We start from the raw sequence: 20,579 nt of genomic DNA, 5'->3' as shown, positions 1-20,579 counted from the left end.
CACTACAAAGTGTGTATTTTCAAAAATGTTACCTGATTCTTTAAGTTAAATTTAAATGTTTTTGTATATCTAGATGATTTTTTCAGTTATCTAAAACTCCTAGAACTATACTAATTTATCATTTAAAAACCAAATGATATTACACTGCTCTTCACCAATAAAAAAGAATTCTTAAGGACAGTCTAGTTGGCTTCTTCAGTAAAAGCTTATCTTGGTCTCAAATAAACAGCCACTTTCACACTGAATCAGATTTAACTATGTGAAGTTGATTTCCTAATCTCCAGCTGAAAAGAATCTTGCCTTGTAGATGTCAGCACTACACATTCAGTTTCAGATTTCCATGCCAAGCAGATGGCACAAATGACTTCCAGTGACTTTTGCTAAAAGTCCTCTTTCATTAGATAGTTAACTACCAAATAAAATGAGCCAAAAAAGGAGAGACCAAGATCTCTAGGACAGGTACCTTTTAAAGACTTTTTAAAGGATTTCAAAACTCCAGTCAATAATCTTGAAATAATAAAAATGATTTAAGCCCAGCAATTTGGGAGAAAATAACTATCTTAATTCTATACTTTGTATAATGAATGGTACACTGTCTATTGAGAGTCCAACAGATAGTATTTTTAAAATTTTGTTCAACAGTATCATTATAGCCCTTAAAACCTCATGGCAATATACTTACAATCTGAAGTGTACTCCACCTGTCCCGCCTGCACAGCTGCCCCATCTGCTGTCTGAGGGGTAGATGCATTACTATCAGCTTGGGCTTTACGAACAAGTGCTGCAAGAGGGTGATCAGGATCCACCACTTTCAAAGGCTACAGATAAAATGACAATAATTGAACATTTACCACTTTCAGACATATTTTAAAAATATTATGTAACCTCTCAGCTTTTAAATATGACAACTTTAACTCTTTTTCAATGTCTAGTTTAGAAAATCTTTCAATTACTATGCTCCTTCTAAGGACTTTGAGAAAATTCTTCCCCATCTCTCAAAAATTTCTAAATGTTTTTGGAAAACAAGTCAAGTTAAGAAGAACAAAAGTTATTATCTAGAGTTAGAATTTATTTAATACCAAAGTGGCTCCAAATTTATTAATAATCACTTAAGAGATAGATAAGCATTTATAAAATTCTTGACAGTAAAACAGGTTGAAACTTCCATTTAAAGGAACCCAATCACTATGGATTCTAATTATTGAGTTTCAAAAGTATTATCAGTAAAAGATGAATAAGGATTATTCATTCTCTGGGCATCTGCCATGCTGACTTACTAGAAACTATATGCCTAAGTATGTATGATGAATTTCTGTTTCTTTTAGATTATAGTTGGCAGATTGCCTGACCTGAATTTTGGGCAGGGTAATTACACTGACTTCTTTATGACATGGATTGGGGAGAAGAAACAAATTCTTGACTGTAGCGAACAGCATAGACAAAGAAAAAACAATGTTTCTACATTCTCCTGTTTTCTAGCCACATGCCTATCTTAAGCAAAAAGCCTAGGGATAGCCTTGCCACAAAGGCTCAGTCAACCTCAGGTATCATTAGCATGCACAAGCTAATTATACCATACATGAATCTATTACATTGCTACTTCTGCTAAAATGGCCATTTTAACTATGTTGTGCTAAAATAATTAAACTAAGACCAAAGCAAATTTAATAAAAAAAATTCTTTAACTCCTAGAATATTTAAGTTCAATCAATATCAAGAAAATGCTTAAATTTTTAATCTCAATTCTGTAATGGGATTGGAGTACTTTTTTAAGTCCCCCAAAAGGTATGTATAATAAAGACTTGCAAGACTAACTTAGGTGGCTGAGCAATAGGCAGTGGAAAAAGAAAAAAGCTTAGATGTATTATATTAAATGTGCTATGAATAATGTGAAATATTTAAGAAAAGAGTATTCTATACTCCCAAGAAAATTAGGCTTTATTCATCAAAACTAAAGCCACTAAAAATGAATAGTTCTACTGATATAACTACATAAATATTAACATTAATATTGATTTGGTCAAATTATCAAGCACCCTGATAATTTTGTAATAGCATCTACAGAAATAAAAGTTAAGATTAAGATTAAAAACCTTCATAAGCTCTTCAAGTCGACTGCACTTTTTGGAAGCAAAGAGCGATGGATGCAGGTAATTACCATCATCATCATCATCATCGTCATCATCTGAGTTGGCCCCTGAAGCTTAAGTGAAAAACATTTTTAGTATTTGACGAAGTTTGAAGAAAGCTACAGTTCTATTAAAATGTAGATGAATTAAATAGCTTATATGCTGTTATGAATATTAATTTGGGAGTAATTCCCTATTACCTTGCTATTAAGCCATCTCCTGCTTAAAAATGACATTTAACATTATTTGGAACCAAATAATCAAATGATTCCCCTTATCTATTTCCTTTACAGCCTAAACTTTATTTGAATCTGGCTTCACCTTTATAAAGATGGGAAGTCAGGAAAACTGTTTAATTTGCTCCATTTGAAATCCCACTAGGGTTAGCCCTGATTAATAAAATTAATAATATTATTTTTTTATACTGGAGTTTATAAGTTTATAAAATAAAGCCTTAATTTATAAAAATCTCAGAAATAATTTCTCTTTTCTATATAGTTTATAAACTCAAAGTTTTTTTCAAAAAGCACCTCACAAGTCATCTCATCCAAGTAACAACTAAGAAGGAATCCCTTTCACAACATACCTAACAGATGGTTTCATGTAGTCCCTGCTCAAAGATCTTTGGAGAGAAAGAACTCACTGTCTACCACAGTAGTCCCCATTCTATTTAAGAGCAGTTCTCAGTGCTAGTAACTTTCTCATACTGATTTGAAATTTGTCTCCCTTTCATTCATTGGTGGGGGAATTAGGACAGGAATTGGGAAATGACTTTATCTTGTGACTCAATTCTGGAGCTAGCTTACTTCCCCCTTCTATTAAATTATGAGTCTAGTCCAAGTTTTGTCTTGTGAGCAAACTTTATTCAACTATGGAAACTGGGAAAAAAAAAAAACAAAACAGGACCCACATCTACTTGATGCTTAGAGACCTTTAATTATGGACTTAAGTTATGCTGGTCAGGAACCCAGTAAGATCTTAAGATAGATGCCATGTGTTTCCCTAGAATTATACATCTCAAGCAACCCATATTATTATCTAAAAATTGGTCTCATACTGAGCAAATATTTTTTAATAAAAATTTGTCTTCTTTTGTATTCAGGGTCTAGAACCAAAGCTGAAAAAGGCAACTGGTGCTGATTTGCTAGGCAATTGTCATGTACTGCTTAACAAATCCTAAGTTTGGAAGCTCAAATCTTTTTGTCATTAATTTCATCTTTCCCCTACCACATTGAGAATATCATTCAGGAGTCTGGAACTGAAAGAAGCCAAGAAATTGAGTATTAAAAAACTAGAGTGATTTGGAAGTAATCAAGTCAACAACTAAGGCAGGGGTTGGCAAAGTAAAACCACTGGATGGTCTGGTGATAACAGAATGAAAAATCGGTATGCAGTCAAGACATCTAGGAAAAAATGTAATGGAGGGGTATTTGTTTATGGAACAAGAAGTGGCCATCATTGGGATGAATGAGAACCTTTGGAGGGCTGCTCCTGCTTGAATCTGAGAGTTTGTCTTAGGAGCACAAGCATTACTTCAAGAACTGGTAATTCTATCAGTGTTGGAACATTTCTGATTGAACAGATTACAACCTCTCTGCAGCCTATTATCTTTAAGATTTGCTGTAACTGTACTTTTGAGGCCCACCTAGTGAGGAGCCCTTCTGGTGCCTGGGGACTAAAATACATCATAGAGTTAAAATTTCTCAAGCTTAGAAGAACCTGGTGTAGTCTTTTGGCAGAGCCTTGAATTATTGATTGAAAGGCTATGTCAACACTATAACACAAAAAGGTCTTAGAGTATGTTTTTACTGAATCTGATTCTACTGAAAAATAAATGAGGCCAATTCTCAAATTCATTTCATAATTTCTAAAAGACATTTTTAGGCTGCAGATCTAATAGAATACAAAGATCTATATAGTTGGGGGAGTGTATGAGAGGCACAACACACCATAGTAGAATGTTCTATAATAAAATTCTGTTCCCTAATGAGATTGCAGTACCATCCAGTTGAAAAATTCATCTTAAAAGTATATAATTTCTTTCAATTAACAAGATTTCTGTAGATTGCTATGAATTTTTATTTAAAATAAAGTCAGCTGGCCCTCACAGTAAGGATTTCAAATCAAACAAATTCTAGAATCAAGAGAACACAAAAATAATCCAGAATAAAGAATAATAAATCAAACAAATGTCTTTAAGTTTTAAGGATTTTTAATTTCAATCCCAAAATTCAAATGATGCCATAAAGATAATTTTACACACACACACACACACACACACACACACACACACACACACACACACACACACGCATATATGTGTGTAATCTCTGTCTAAATCTGTGTTTCTATCATCATTGATGTAGGAAGTTACTCGTGAGCAAATTTCTGGCTATTGCATCTTACAGCAAAGTTTTCTGGAGGATCATGAGATTAAGCAGTTTGTCCAGGATTATAAATTGCTGTTTGTTTTTTTGTTTTTGAAGAGGACCATGACATGCAAGTGAACTGGATTTAAGTGAGGGAGGGCTGGGCAAGGTCTCCTGCCTCACTTTCTCCTCCAAAGCCAGCTGGGACCAGTGACCAGATAGAGATCAGGTTGATTGGAGATAGTCCTGGTATATAGTGGGAATCCTTGGCCTTTTTTTTTTTTCCCTGAGGCTGGGGTTAAGTGACTTGCCCAGGGTCACACAGCTAGGAAGTATTAAGTGTCTGAGACCACATTTGAACTTGGGTCCTCCTGAATTCAGGGCTGGTGCTCTATCCACTGCGCCACCTAGCTGCCCCCAATCCGTGGCCTTTTTAAGCTAAGGTCTTTAACAAGTCTCAGTTTGACTGAGGCTGTACTAATTTAGTGATTAATGCTAGCTAGCAACTTTCCTCTTTTACTGCATTAGGTTCTTCTAAGCTTGAGAGACACTCACTTTCTTTAAGCCATAAATAAATAAATGAATCTGGCAGGGGAGGACCTTCAAGGTTTCTGGCCAAAGCAGAACTGACTGCTATTTAGGTTCAATCTGACTCAATTAGTACCCCCAAAATGACCAAAATGGAGCTTGACCTGGGACCCAATGGTAGCCAATGAGAATCAGTTTTGGTTTAAAGCATGGTTTTAAAGAACTCTAGCCAGTTCAGAGGTGCAAAATAAAAGAATGCTTTTAAGAGTATCTGTAGATAAGGATATGATACCCTATGTAGACAGAGGGAGGAAAGGGAAGAAGAGAGGGAAGGAGAACAGAAAGAAAGAAGGGCAAAAGGGAGTTTTCCAACTGGCCAATTCTAGTTTGTGGGGCAGCTTTACTTACAGAAGTTTTTGTAAATAAGGGAGGTGCCACAAGCAGAAATAGTATAAAGGTTATTATTCTCACTCTAAGACTGGTCCCTCTAGTCACAATTCCATTTTTTATTTCAACATTTGGGTTAAAGATAGCATAAGTTTCAATTTTTTTCAGTCAGTATTAATAGACAAAAGTAAGTAGTTACAATAGGGAGAGAAGCAAATTATTACCTTTTTATTTTCTAATGAAAATAGGTTTTGTACCAGAATACTGCATCAAATTTTAAGTTACTCTTGCATGTCAAATTCATTTTATGATTCAATGGGAAAATAAAGTATGAACTGTCCTATGGATGTCATTTCTTACAGGCATCATAAAGCAGTGATCTCTAAAGTGGAGGAATAAAAACCAACTAATCAGAGGGTGGGAAGATGCATGATTACACATCCCATCTTCTCCATGATGACAAATGTTGTCACCACAATTATACCTACCCTAATAGTTCTCCTAGTACTTCTCCAGTTTGCCCCTATTCTCCTCACTTGAACAACATGGATTCTGAGGGCAATTATGACTTAAATGAGGCGCTCACATCAGCAAATAAGATCAGGAAAATACATACCCACACAATATCCTGCACCTCCATAATAATGACAATAGCTAGTATTAACAAAGTACTTAGTATGGTGTTTCACTTGATCTTCACAACAATGCTGGAAGATGAGTTCTATTATTATCCCTACCTTCCATATCAGGAAAGGAGCTGAAGTAAAGGGACTTGGGGGGTGAGGGGTTTTCCCCCCAGTCCTCCAGATAGTTCCAAGAACAATTCTCTGCTATTATCTAATGCAGGATCACAGTATTGACCAAGGGTAAGATTTGGCTTGAGGGCAATTATCAGTGACTAGGAGTTCTGAATCTCCATGATTCATTTTGTCACCCAGAATAAGCAGATATGGATGGGGCTGTGAACTGCACCCCAGATCTCATGTCATTTCTCCCAACTCACTCCAGTCAAAATTTCACTCTTACTCTTGAAGTTTCTTTTACACTTCCAAATCCCTCACCTTTGACCCTTCATTCTACATGTTTAACCAGCTGCTCAATCCTAACATTCTATTTTCATTTCTCAAACAAGTTTTTTTCTATCCATGACAATCACTCCAGTTCACCATCATCTCATGGTATCTCTGTAAGCTCTCCCTGCCTTGAGTACCCTTACCCAAACCTTCCATCACAGTAGCCAAAATGACACCTTAGTACACATAGATCTGCCTATGCTTCTCTAGTTATCCTATCCTTTTTAAATATTTATTTTATAAAGTACATAATTATCAGTACAGCAATATTCATATGTAGCTTGTAAATAACTAAATATACATATACTAGAGAGACCATTCAAGCTTCTTAGAAATAATAGGATGTACAATAAACAATCTGGAGAACACTGACCTAAGGAAATACGGTCTCTTAATTTTAAAGTATAAAGTTCAATCCATGGAGCTTTGAAATGGTTTTGTTTTTGGTCAGTTATTAACACTAAAACTGGCTGGAAATGTCCAACCAACAGTCTAGAGCTCAGAAAGAAAACAAAAGGAGGCATACATACTTCTCTTCTCTTCTCCTTTGCTCTCCGTCAGAACAGTGTATCGCCCTTCTTTCATTGCCTTCTGGATATGTTTATAGTAAGGGTTGAGGTAGTGATCAAAGCGCAAAAAATCAAACTGGGAATTGCGGGCCTGCTTAGCTTTCAGCATGATCTCAAACTGAGCACCCTGCTTGCAGACAAAATTGGCGGTGCGCTCGATGATAGCGTGCATCTTGGCTGTTGGTGGCTACAAGAAAAACAAGCATCTTCACAAGTGTGGTCAGCAGCACTTTAGGGGCACACCAGCTCAACTATAGCTCCTTGGGACAAGGTCTATACTATCCTGAGCTCCCCAAAGTCACCAGGGAAGGTTGACCCTGAGGCTCACAAATGTGCAACAAGAAGGGCATACTTTGTCAATGCTCTCCACTGTTCCCTTGCTGAGAAGGCATTTAATAAACGTTTGCTGAGCTGAAGACAGTAAATCTTTAACAAAATATAATTTAAACCTCTACATCTAGTATGCTCTCAAAAATGAAATTAGAAACAATACTCATTAAAACTAGGAAGTTAAGAAGCTTGCTAACTTTTATTGCTCAGATTCTCCATAAAATAAAGTTTAATTTCTCAACCAATCAAGTTTTGTACTTAAAAAGGATAAATAATTACAATTTATATTCTGTCATATTTGTTTCTATGAATTTCAGCACTAAAACAGATTACTAATGTAAAACTTGCACTGTGTTTGATGAAACACTGAAAGACTAATTTAGATCCTTTGGACTAACAGCAAAAGGCTGTTAGATAAAGTCTCTCTTAGGAACAATCATATTCTGATAACATCCATCACTTTTCCTTAGTAAATTCAGCTTCTGCTGACCAACATTTTCTCATTAATCATAAAATTCTTAAAATCAGACATTTTTATAATATATCTACAGCTGTGCAAAATAAAATTTATTGGCAATTTTACAAAATAGCTAGGATGACAGAAAAATGGGAAGAATGTTTTAGTAACATGCTATCAGTTCTGTCAAATATCATAGTAAGACAGTGTATTCTAAAAGAAAATTCAAAAGCAGGGGCCCGGAATTGTAATCATAAGTATTAGCACTATTTTTCTCTGATCTGATCACAGTATGATTTTCTACAGCTATACTACCTTTTTCTCCAAAAGGAAATAGCTTTTTGGAGCTGGAAGGGACTTTTGAGGTCATCTAAACTAATCACTTTAATTTATAGATAAAGACACTACAAAAGCTGAAGTTTTTCTAAAAAATTTTTTGCTTAATAGTATTGTGTTTTTCAATTACATGTATTTTTTTCAACATTCATCTCTGAAAGACTTTGAGCTCCAATTTTTTTTCCCCTCTCTCTCCCTAAGCTCCCCATACCCATCCTCAAGACAGCAAGCAATAAGCAAAAGTCTTGAAATGCAATTATGGTATTACCATAATTATCCATACTATGCAAAGAATTAACAGCTCTAAACAAGATTGCATGGGCAAGCAGGAATCTAATAAAAATAGCTTATCAGTTTGAAAGATAAGGGACACTGGGATTTTAATAATTTCTACTTAGTTTTTTTTTTTTTTTTTTTTAAAACAGGAGATTTCTGGTAGACAAATTCAAATAAAAGCAGTATTTATACACAGAACAGAAAATTTCAGACTCTTTTGAAGGAGTATGGAAGTGAGGAACAAGAAAAAAAATTTTAAAAATCGCAGAACCAAAGTTAGATTCACATAAGACTCAGCAATGGCTACACTAAAAGTGTGCAGGTCACTGAAGAGCAAAAGAATTGGCTGAAAATATAATACTTAGCAAAGTTAAGAATAATTTTGAACAGGGGGAAAAAAGAACATTCAACATTTAGTCAGACTTTCATGATTTTCCTGTAAAAAGACTGTAACAATAGAAAATAAAATTTAATACACAAAAAATATAGTATAAACATCAAAAACAAATTAACAAGGGACTCAAAAAGGAGAAACTGTTTACTTTTTATACAAGGAAATGTAAACCCTATGTTTAAATATGTCATTAGTAACTGGATAATTTAAAAGAAATATTGGGATAAAGTTGAGTATATTATGATCCTAAAAAGCAAAATTGTGTAGAAAAAAGGTAAAAAGAATTAAATCCTTTATATAAATGAGGTCCAAGAAGAAAAAGTGACAAAGGAATTAGATGAGGGAAGAAAGCTAGTAGTTCAAACATAATACTAAAGATCAGGAATATAATTTATTAGGTAAAAAAATCTGCGAAAATAATCATGATCTCAAAGTTAAAGCTAAAAATAGATTTAATTACAAGAAAAAAACAGGAACATTACACTTTAAGTCAGCCATATCACTCTATTCTTTTAGACTATTTAAACTAGACAATATAAGGCTGGAATGGTGTCTGCAGTACGGGAAATAATGAATTGGTGGATTTAGAATATGGAAAGTTTATCTTCACAGAAACAGGACAAACTAGCACAGTATGATTATACATACACACACATGCATGTATGTATATATGTACAAATATATTGGTGCATAATTGTAGCTTGTGGGAAGGGAAGAAAAAGAACAAAGTAAACAGTACACAGTAGAGAACAAGGGAAAACCTACAAGGAAGCAAAGATAGCTCTGAAAACAATGTGTGACATTTATTATATATTCTTTCTTGAAATGTAATTTTATTGCTTTATATTTTAAATCCTTCTTTATGTTCTGCTGTGCTCAAGGCAATGTGTTTTTTGCCTTTATTTTGTATTTAGGTTTTAAATAAAATTTTTTGAAAAAAAAAAAAAAAAAAAAAAAGTTATTGGAAAATTACCTACAAAATGTTTGCAGGTGAAAAATACAATGGGTAGATGTGAAATGCCCTGGATAATCTGAAGGAGAGGGATCAGGGGAAAGGTCAGGGGAGAGCTGACATAAAAATAGCAAGGTCAAGAGAAGAACACAGAGAGGATTAGAAGGTGGAAAGAAGTATGCTTACAAAGACAAGAAGAGGGGGAAGGAGACTAGAGTTCAGAGCAGGACCTTGAGTAGCAAGACAAAAAGTTTCTACCATATCTGGTAGCCCACACTCTGATGTAACCTTTAAAAAATTCCATACAGTGATTTCGGAAAAGCCAATTTTAACACGTCCTTAATTGAAAAGCATCAGTTTAATAGAAAGAAAACTCTTTAGGAGGACTGTTTAGATTAGTCTTAATCTAACCATTAACCAGTTGTTGTAGAAAAGTTATGATTCAGTTTCTCCCATATATAAAACAGGGAGTCGACCTACCTAGAGGAAACACCAGGATTTTGTGGAGTGGAAGTACTTTGCAATTATATGTATGAGGAGCTTGTTCATATGTTGTAAATTGGTCCAGTTAGGCTGGAAAAAAACTTGCTAATATGTCCCTGAAGTTACTAAATGATATAAGACTCAGTTGGCCTACACATGAATGAAATCAAAGAAAAGCTGAAATGTAATGATAGTAGCTCTTTCTGTGGTGACAAAGAGCTAGAAATTAAGGGGATCTAAGTTTGGAAATGGCTAAACAAAATATGATAGAGGGGCTGCATAGCATACATACTGTGGTATAAGAGTGATAAAACAGACAGCATCAGATAAATGTGGAAGACTGGTATTAAGTAATGCAGTTTGAAGTAAGAGGAGCCAGGAAATGATTTTATAAAAAACAACAATGTAAAAATGAACCAACTTTGAAAGAACTAACAATTCCAACCAATGCAATGACCAATTGAACACTATTCACATCCTCACACTGAGGTATCAGACTAAATATTAAAAATGAAACACAATTTTGGACATAAAAACGTGGCAATTTGTTTTACTTGACTATGCATATTATTACAAAGTGTTCTCCCCTCCCTCCCTTTTCTCCACTCCTCCTCCTCTCCCAATCCCCTGGGTCTAGGGTGGGAATGAGAGAAAAATCAAGTTATTTGGTTGCAACTTTTCCTTTTGTTTCTTCAGTGGAAAATGACAGGAATAATTTGTTTCCCTAAACTCATTCTTTTGCAAGCACTCTTAAAAAAAAGAGAGGCAAGGAATCTGAGTTCTTCAATAACAATAATAACAACAATAATAACAATATTATGAAAATATTGTAACAAATGCCTCTTATTAGACACAAGTTCACATACCAATTCCACATCGGAAGGCACATTCAATCCTAAAGGAGCAATGAAAGGTTCTTCATTCTCCTCTGAGTTTTCTGCCTCAATTTTTTCAACTGCAAAAAGAAAGAAAACTTGAATCAATCTAAAACAATGAATAAATTCAGTAAACAACACAAACTAAAACAGCAAGTCATTGCCCACACTACTTAAAGCAATTTTTTTTTCTTTTGTATCATGCATAAATCAACAACTAAACAAACTTCGCCACTGTCGAACTCTTTAATTGAGCCCACTAAAATTTTCTCAAAAATGGAACTTAAGTTTATTTTAAAACTACAAATGGAGAAAGAAGAGAAGTTAACTTCATATTCCTTTGTTGGGCCACTTCTCTTATTATTTACATTGACTATCTTATGCCTATTCTCTCTCCTTAGAGACCATTCTTTCTAAGAATCCCAATTCTATGGACTGATCTCTACCTTCTTTGAATTCTTGTAGCATAATGTGAAATAAAGGATTCAGTATTTTCTATATAATGTTCTATATAGTTCTTTACTGTATGTGCTTTGGTTATGTTTCATTAGCCAGGCTGTAAAGTAGTGTGACTTTAGTTTTTAGATAGATGCAGACAATACATGACAGATAACACATAGTCAGTTATGTACAAAAGATCATTTGGAGTAACCATACAAATGGTTCTCTATCAAAGGAGTTGTGCTTCTTCCACCAGCGTTAAAATGTATTTTCTATTTTGTTTCATTCACCCAATAAGCATTTTAATGGTTCTGTTGTCTAACAGGGCCCATGCTTAGGTCCTGGAGATATAAAGCTTAAAAACTCAGTTATAAGCTTTAAGAAGCTTATGTTCTACTATATTCACGTAAGGTCATTATATATAATGCTATGCAATGCTTTTCTGCTTCTCAGCATTCACCAAGCAAAAGGCTTGTTGCAAAAGGATATGGTCTAAAATACATGTAAAACCATGAAAGAAAAATTAATTTGGAAGTCAACAGTTTTCCCCCAAATATGCTTCTTTTTAAGAGGAAGTGCATTTATTCATGAAATCCAACTTCATGCAATGAAAACCAATTTCATTACATTCATGCACAAAATGTTTTTTGCTGTTACTCTATATATAAACATACATTCATAGCACAAATGTGGAAGCCTCTCTAGAAAACCACTTGTACTGGACTACGAGACTGACCTCAATCAGGAAGAGGTTCAAGCTTGGCTTTAGACATGGACCAGCTGTGTAGTTAAAGACAATTTACTCCATCTCTTAGTGTCATAGGCAATTAAGACTAAGTTAGAGATCAACTGCCTACCTTCATGCTGGAAAGTTTCCAAATGACACCCAAGCCAGAAGTAATCCTACACCCCCTTCCAACCTCACCCCATGCCATTCCCACATATCTACAAAGGAACTGTCTTTGGCTAATTGATATTCCACTATTTTATCTGATTTGCTAACTAGATTGGTGAGAAGCTAATATTACAGATGACAATAAAGACATCGGCAGTGGTACTATCCTTCCCTTCTTGCCTGTTTCATTTTTTCCATGTTTCATTTGATATTTCTAAGTCTCTGTCTTAGGATAATGAGTTAAAGAAGAAATGAAATGTATGAAAATGCTTGGTAGTTTCTGGAAGCAGGGTACTATAGTAGAACCTTGCCTCACAAAACCTCAGAGAATAAAATGCTCTGGAAAGATGGACCCCCCCCCCGGTAAATGAGAGTTTAACACCCTTAAATACAAAAACTAAACATTTTCCATCATTTTAGTAGAATGGTACACATTTCTCTACTCAGATACACTAATCAAGAAACTAATCCTTTTTTTGGTACTCAAGGCTATCATTGTAAACAATTATTATTTATACATTGTTTAAAAAAAAAAACAAAAACAATAAAGCGATGTCCTAAGGACAATTGAGGTGTGTGCTATTTGCCCCATGATATCAAAACACAGCCTTTTGAATTTTTTTTAAAAATCTACTTATTTGGCATTAGAATGACTGTAGTCAATTTTTACTAGTCATTGTGTCTACATCCCCATCTTTCACTAATTTTCTGACTGTAAGCAGTTGTGGGTTTTGGAACCAAATATACAAGTTTGTTATAATTGTATGTAACCTTAAATCAGCTCTTAAGAGCCTCAACTATGAGAAAAGAATATAGGCTATATGACTTTTATTATGGCTATCCAGAGACTTTGTTTTCTTGGTACTTCTTGGTAGAGTTTTTAGGAATAGTGAGGTTTGACAGTTAAGTTTCATATAAATAAGGTATTACTATATTTAAGATATTACATTAAGCATTATTTTATATTTAATACTGAAAGAATTCAGAGAGGTGAGTATATAGAAAACTAAGAACAACAAACTTTCATATCTATTTCCTAGTTCTGCAAACCTTACAAATGTCCATTTTAAATTGATGTACTATACCTCTGAACTATTAATCTAATAACATCAAACTCATCAACACTGTATAAGTGATGTCAAACAATATATAGCCTCTATATACTGATTCAGAAAACCTCAAAAACCTCAAATATTATGTTATACTGCATTTTCACTTGTCTTGTTAAACATTATCCAATTATATTTATATCTGTTTTGGGCCACCAGATTTCAAATCCACTGACACCCCTTTGAAATGGCAGTATTAAGGAACATTAATCAAGTATCTACTACACCTATAACATTGTGGTAGGAGAATGGGAAGAAGGGGCAAAAAGTCAAATTTAAATGAAATAGGTCCTCATAGATCCCCATAGATCTCAAAGACTGATAGGGAGATAAAATAAAATAAATACAGTTGGGAATAATATGCTGTATTATATGCTAGCGCATCAAAAAGATTCAAAATGATCTGTGACCATTGATGCCCCACAAGTCTCTGAGCACTCTTCTGTCTTTACAATCTCTCCTGGTGACCTCATTGGAAGCTCTCATGGGTTATAATTATCTTATAATTATCACACTGACTCTCTCTAGATGTGTCTGTCTCTCTATCACCTATATGTATATATGTGTGTGTATACGTGTGTGTGTGTATAAAATCTTAAAACTCCTGAGTTCTATCTAGTCTTGCCTCAACAACTATTTTAACATTTGTATTAGAAGTTCTACAGACATCTGAAATGTGACATGTCACATTTATCCAAAATAGAACTCTGTATCTTTCAACCCAAACCTGCTTCCTTTCAAATATTTTTATTTCTGTTGGGGGTACCACCATCCTTTCACTTGTCCTGTTCTGCAACCTTGGAGTCATCCGTAATTTAATCTTCCATTGCTAAGTCTTACAATTTCTACCTCCTGTAATGTCTTTTGCCATTGCCCCTTTCTATCCATTCACATAGCCACTAGCTGAGTTCAGGCTTATATCACTAGGACAATTGTAATAGTCTAATAATTAGGCTCACTGCCTCAAGTGACTTTCTTTTCCAATCCATCCTCTACAGAACTGTTAAACAGTTCTGATCTCTCTTGCTTAATAAACTCTGGTGATTTCTTTTGATCTATGTTCAAACACAAATTATGCTGTTTGATCTTCAAATTCCTATAAAACTTGGCTCTAACTATGTCCTGATTGAGGAAGGTGGAGGATGGACAGTGGAGTTGCTAATTCTCTTAAAGAGGACAATCAAGACATTTTATCCTGGATTTCATGTCCTCCAGAAACTCATCATTCACCAGCAAGATGAAATCAATCAACTTTGAAACACTCACCTCCTCAGATTATTTTCTACCCTCAATATTCTCTACCTCTCCCTTTCAGCTTCTTTTTCAGTACTGTCTTCCCACTAGATTGTCAGCTTCTAGAGGGCAGAGCTTAGCACAGGGAAGATGCTTAATAAATGCTTCACGACTTGTCTCCCCTGCTTCATTAAACAGGACCCTGTCTACTGTGATGTCCAGCCAACCTGGCCTTCTTGCTTTGCACATAGGACTTCCATCTCTTGCCTCTGCAATGGTTATTACCCAGGTTTGGAATGTACACTAGGCTTTTTGCTGTCTCTCAAAAGCTCTTGTTTCGTTCTCATTTCAGCTCAAAGCTCCTCCATGAGGCACTTCCTGAAAGTCCCAGGTCCCAGTGGCTTCCCCAAAGAGGTAGTACACATGTATACACACATGAATATCTGTGTCTCTGGAATATTAAGTGCCTCGAAGGGACATTTTTGCCTCGGTATCCCTAGAAATTAGCCCAGTGCCTAGAACCTCCAAGATGCAAAGTAAATACTATGACTATTTAATCATAGAAGGCTCATGAAGTAGCATCTGAATTGAACTTTAAACTAAGTTCTATATAATTATCAGGTATCATTAAAACCATTTCTGTGCAGATAACTTGGCTTTTCTGCCATGTTAAAGCATTCAGATAGAATCACCTTTGTGTCCACCACTACAAAACAATTTTAGGGCTGAAAGGGATCTTGGAAGCCATGTAATATAACTCTCTCATTAGGAAACTGAAGGCTACCACAAGGTAGGAAAAGTAAAAGGCATGATAAAAAACTGAGTCCTACAAGAAAATCCATCTCAGTGCTATTCATTAGATAACACACAGAACTCAGAAAGTGAGCTTATTATTATTATTGTAATCTGCAATGATAGAGACAAATTAATATGGCAACTTGGTCTAATATTGCAAGACTGAGGGAAATTTTAATTAAGTAATGTCCTCTTTCGTTTATCAGAAGAGAAAATGCTGCCATTTAGTCTCTAACTACTTTTCATTGGTGTTACTAAGATTTCTTAAAAAGTGTTATTGTACACAGGACAGCTTCCAAAAACAGAAAAAATCCTTTTCCTCTTTAATTCTCAAATTTTTTTTTATCCCATTACCTCTTTCTGTTCTTACCTTTCTGTTTTGAGGGTTCTTCTTCTTCTGTTGGTTCAGAAGGGTCATAATAATCGCTGCCATAAGTGAATCCTACTGCATTATAACTTCCATCCTCTGCCAAGGCTTCACTCAGTCGCTTATATTCTTCCTCTTGAACAAAAACATGAGGTTTTTTTTTATTAACACAAAGGAAATTGACTACAGAAAACTGCAAATGTCAGAAGTTGTTGCTATCAATAAAGCATACAACACTATTTTCAACCTCATTTTGAGGTGTAGAATTTATAAGTTTACACATCACTTCTATTAATATGTACTTTCTGCCAGTACATTTTTACCCACAGATAGCAGAATACACGTCTTTTGTGGAAAATTTCTTCCTGCTAAGAAAACTTGGGGATTAAGAACTGTAGTAAAGATTGTTAAGGCAAAGACAAGAACATCAAGTTTAATTGATACGATACTGTTAAAGAAGAACAGTTAAAGAGGTTTTTTTTGGTTTTGTTTTGTTTTTTGTTTTTTTTTTTTCAAATCCCAGTCTGCCCTCAAAAGCTGGGAAAATTCTTTGTGGCTCTACATATAAACTATCCTGAGGTCCTCTCAGATACGCAAAGACTCCTGTTTTTCCAATCCACTGGGTACTGTCAAGATAATATCAGAAAGAGTGAGTATAAAAAATGAGTGGGAGTAAATTTTTAATACTTAATTTTTTAAAAAAAGTTTGTTGCTTAAGTAAGTTTTTCTTGAGCAGTACCTTGCCTTGCCTCCTCCTCAAGCAAGTCCGTATGCAAGGCTAAATACCTCTCTTCATCACACAGGGCATCTATTCGTGCCTCCTCTTCAGAAAGCTGGTAGTCTCTGTTCCATGTGGAATATTCAGCATCATAATCAGAAAGGTCATGCAGGTGACCGCGTCCATCATATCTGTAATATGAACAAACTGGTCAATGTAGAGAAATTAAGATCAAGATTTTGTGTGTGATTATTTAAAATACTTACCCTTTACAAATAAAGAAATAAAAAACATTTAAACTAAACACAGCCACTCATCTCAGATTTATATTTAATTTTGCTAATTACTTCTTGCCTATTGTTAAATTCAAGTTATCTTAATAAAAGTCTAAATCCCTTTCTATGATGATAAAGTTAACAATTAAAGGCAAAGAATCCTTTAATAGTTTAATGGGATCCATTTCAATAATAGTTCTTACCGTTTATGGTTTTGCCAACCATTCAATGTCACTTGCAAAAAAAAAAAACAACAAAAACTTTTTTTTTCTGAAAAGTCAAATACTGTAGCTTACATTCACACAAACCCGAGTACATAAATACCTATCCGAAAGAACCAAACGGTCGAAATTTCCTCGCTTCTTTCTGCTAGTCCCGAACTCTCAGGAGAGATCTTCACCAAAGAAACTTGCGTCCATTGGAGGTAAAATCTTGGCTAGGCTCGTCCCCTAGCCATTTGGCTGAGGAAATAAGTTCTGGGTTATGTGATAGAGAGACACACATACAATAGGAACAGTAACATATACATGCAGTTTAAGGAGGTTCACCAGATATACAGCAAAACTATAAGAAGATGCAGTAGAGCTTATTTCTTCTAAACAGATCACCGCCTCCCCCACCCCAAGGAAATGGACACACAAATATATCACCTATGTGGTTCACCTTCAAGAACTGATAGATAAGACTCCAGCTAAATGCAAACTACAGATAGTGTTCTCGGCCATGCATAATTTTACACCAAAGTCTCTTAATGGAGCCAACTCTCAGATATTAAATAAGATGAGTGAGTTTGCAAATTTTAAAATACCCAGAGTTTCTGGTCTCAAAGACTCAAATGACAAACCAAAGTCTGCTCTAAATCTTTAATGAGTTTGCCATGAATAAAAACGATGACTTGTTCATCATTTAAGTATTAGAAAATATAAAAAATCCAAAGTACAAGACCATCAAGTCATCTAGATCTAGGATGGACCTCAAGTTTACATATGAAGAAACAGGCCCAGGGAGGTTAAGCCACTTGCCTAAGGCCACATGGAGAAGCACCAGAGGCAGGATTTGAACCCAAGACCTCAAACTCCAGAGTCAGTAAGGGTTACTGCATTTCTTTTAATTTCAAAATGAATTTTATTTAGATGTAAACCTCCTTAACTTACAAATGTAAATTGTTATTTTAAAAATATTATACATTCACATGTGTAGAGTTTGCTCCCCAATTAATTTTAGGCCTACCCCAAATCATATGCAGTATGGCATAAAACCGTATAAAGAGTTCAATCTTCATCAATGACCACACTTAAGAACTGATTTGTAACAAATAAGAGCATTGGAAGAATGAGCTCTCACAAGGATGAGCGTTACCACGAAATAGAAACCGTAGTTTAATACACAACAGAGTTTTAGCAGAACACAAAGACATCTGATTCTGGTCTGATCTCACTTGTCACACCATCTCCCTGTTCGTGTCCTTGGTTTCTACATTTAATTTCAAACAGACAAGTTAGAGATGGAAAAGACCCATTGGGCCATTACTGAAGTCCATCCCGGGCCAGTTCTCCTTTGTTCCCTACAGTACATTTTCCAGGGCTTTGTAGAATCCAGTTCTAAATGTCTCAAACGATGGGCTTCCTTCCCTTGGAGATACTATTCCATAGTCTAATAGTTGTCACACTGTTAGGTTTTCAATCCGGGCCCAAGAAGTTCTGTTGCCAAACCCGCTTCAGAGCCCCCGAAGGGGAAGGAAAGGAGGGACGCGGGGGAGCAAACACTCTACAGCATGCAATGTCACAGTTTTCAAATCAAAGACCTTCGGGCGTCGCCTCCCGGCACCGAGCAGCGCAACCCCTCGGGCAGGTTTGATTTGAAAAGCCCCGGCGCCGGCTTCCCCCGCCCCCAAGGGCGGCTCCGAGCACTGCCCCGGGCCGGCCGGGCTCCCCTCAAAGACAGCCTCCACTTCAAGGACTCTCTCTCTAGTATTGCGCCCGGGCCCAGCTGCCCAAACCAAGCACAACTTTCGTACGGCCTTCACGCCTCCTCGCCAGGACCGCTGCAAACCCTTCCATTTTTAAAGGGGAGACGGAAGCCGAAAAAAACGAAGGGGGAAACTGAGGCCCAGGAAACGGGCAGGGACGGGGGAGGGTAGAAGTCGGAAGGGGGGAGAGAGTGAGGGTCCAGAGAAAGAGGAGAGGGAGGGAAAATGAGTCCCGGGGGCAGTGACTGGCTCAAGGTCACCTGCAGGAGGCGGGACCGCGAAGGGCCCGAGCCCCGTCTACAGACCGGCCACTAGCCTCACACAGCACCGACTCAGGGAAAGGGGGAGGGGTGCAGGATTCCGGCCGCAGTCTCCAAATCCGCGACCCTCAACAACAAGGCGACCGACGCCCCCGCTGCCCCGGGAGGCGCCCCCAGCCTCGTTTAAAAAAACAAACAACAAAGACGACCAGAAAGAGAGCGAGGGAGAGGGAGAGGCCACATCCGAGTGACCCCCTCCCCCCGGCCCGAGGCCCTCCCCCCACGGGGGGGAGGGGGCAGAAGGTAGACCAGCTGGCCAGAGCTGGCCGAAGATGTCCCGAGGTTGGCGGCTCCTCGAGCGCAGGGAAGGGGCGGCCTCATGCCCTTCTCGCCCGCCGCGGACGGGCGCTGGATCGGACCGAACCAAGTGAGCGAGAAGAGGGGGGGCTGGGAGGAGAAAGGGGGGCGCCGGCGGCGGGGGAGGGGCGGGGAACAAGGAGGGGGAGGGGCGGGGAGGCACCGACCTGTCGATGAGGATCTTGGGGTCGCCCATCCAAGGGATGAGGTGTTGTCCTTGCTCCAGCGCCAGGGCCCGCTCATCGTCGCGGAAGAGTTTGCAGGCATAGCCGAACACCAGCAGCTCCACGCGACAGCTGCTACCGCCGCCGCCGCCGCCGCCGGTGCCGCTGCTGCCTCCACTTCCTCCTCCGCCGCCGCCGCCGCCGCTGCCGCCGCCGCCGGGCCCGGGCTCCTCCTTCGCGCCGGTCTTCCGCTCGCCTTTCCCGCGGCCTCCCCCTCCTCCGCCGCCTCCTCCGCCGCCGCCGCCTCCCCCGTACATGGCGGCGGGCACGGCGCCCCCGGCGGCCGCACGGATGCTCCCGCTGTCCCCTCCTCGGCCGTCAAGCCCCGTCAGTCAGAAGCGCCACATCCCGGCCGCAGCCTCAACACCGCCGCCATGGCGGAGGACAAAATGGCGGGAGCGCCATTTCCGGCGGAGGGATGACGGAGCTTCCGGTGGCCGATGTCTATAACACGGAAACGCAGATTCGACACTGGCGAGAGGGAGGAATTCGCGACCCAGGTGGGGGTGGTTCTGAGAAACTTAGGAGATTGGGGGGGAAGGCGCGCCAGGTGGGGCTTGGTTTCCAGTTTTTATTTCTCCCTTTGTTTTTCGTTTGATTTTCTGTACAGGTGTCGAAAATGCGAAAACGAACGAGGTCTGTAGTTGTAGTTCTGGGGAGTAAAAGTTTGGAGAGCGGCGGGAAGGGGGCGGGGGTGGAAAAGCTGGAGAAGAAGGAGGAAGGCTAGGGCAGGATCTACTCTTGGACCGGGAGCGGGGAAATCTACCCTTAGGACCGT

General features: G+C 37.7%; 1 protein-coding gene across 5 annotated transcripts in view; it reads right to left on the bottom strand.

The window, feature by feature from the left end:
* SFSWAP (splicing factor SWAP) overlaps positions 1-20,192 on the bottom strand; it is a 110,631-nt gene extending 90,439 nt beyond the window's left edge. For 2 of the 5 annotated variants that reach the window (XM_074299759.1, XM_074299749.1), the window contains exons 1-7: positions 19,745-20,191; positions 16,738-16,907; positions 16,002-16,133; positions 11,150-11,238; positions 7,017-7,242; positions 2,094-2,203; positions 683-818 (exon numbers count right to left, since the gene is read on the bottom strand). In XM_074299759.1, the coding sequence (XP_074155860.1) occupies positions 683-818; positions 2,094-2,203; positions 7,017-7,242; positions 11,150-11,238; positions 16,002-16,133; positions 16,738-16,907; positions 19,745-20,058 (1,177 nt within the window). In that variant the 5' untranslated portion in view covers positions 20,059-20,191. Of the gene's footprint in view, positions 1-682; positions 819-2,093; positions 2,204-7,016; positions 7,243-11,149; positions 11,239-16,001; positions 16,134-16,737; positions 18,910-19,744 lie in introns of those variants that run through there. The other 3 variants (XM_074299739.1, XM_074299768.1, XM_074299769.1) reach the window with 3 other exon arrangements.
* Between the last annotated feature and the right edge of the window lie 387 nt (positions 20,193-20,579).

This window comes from Sminthopsis crassicaudata, chromosome 1 (genome assembly GCF_048593235.1).
Source record: "Sminthopsis crassicaudata isolate SCR6 chromosome 1, ASM4859323v1, whole genome shotgun sequence".
NCBI classification, from domain to species: domain Eukaryota; kingdom Metazoa; phylum Chordata; class Mammalia; order Dasyuromorphia; family Dasyuridae; genus Sminthopsis; species Sminthopsis crassicaudata.
The sequence above is the reverse complement of the archived record's forward strand: the minus strand, read 5'-3'. Positions and strand labels throughout refer to the sequence as shown.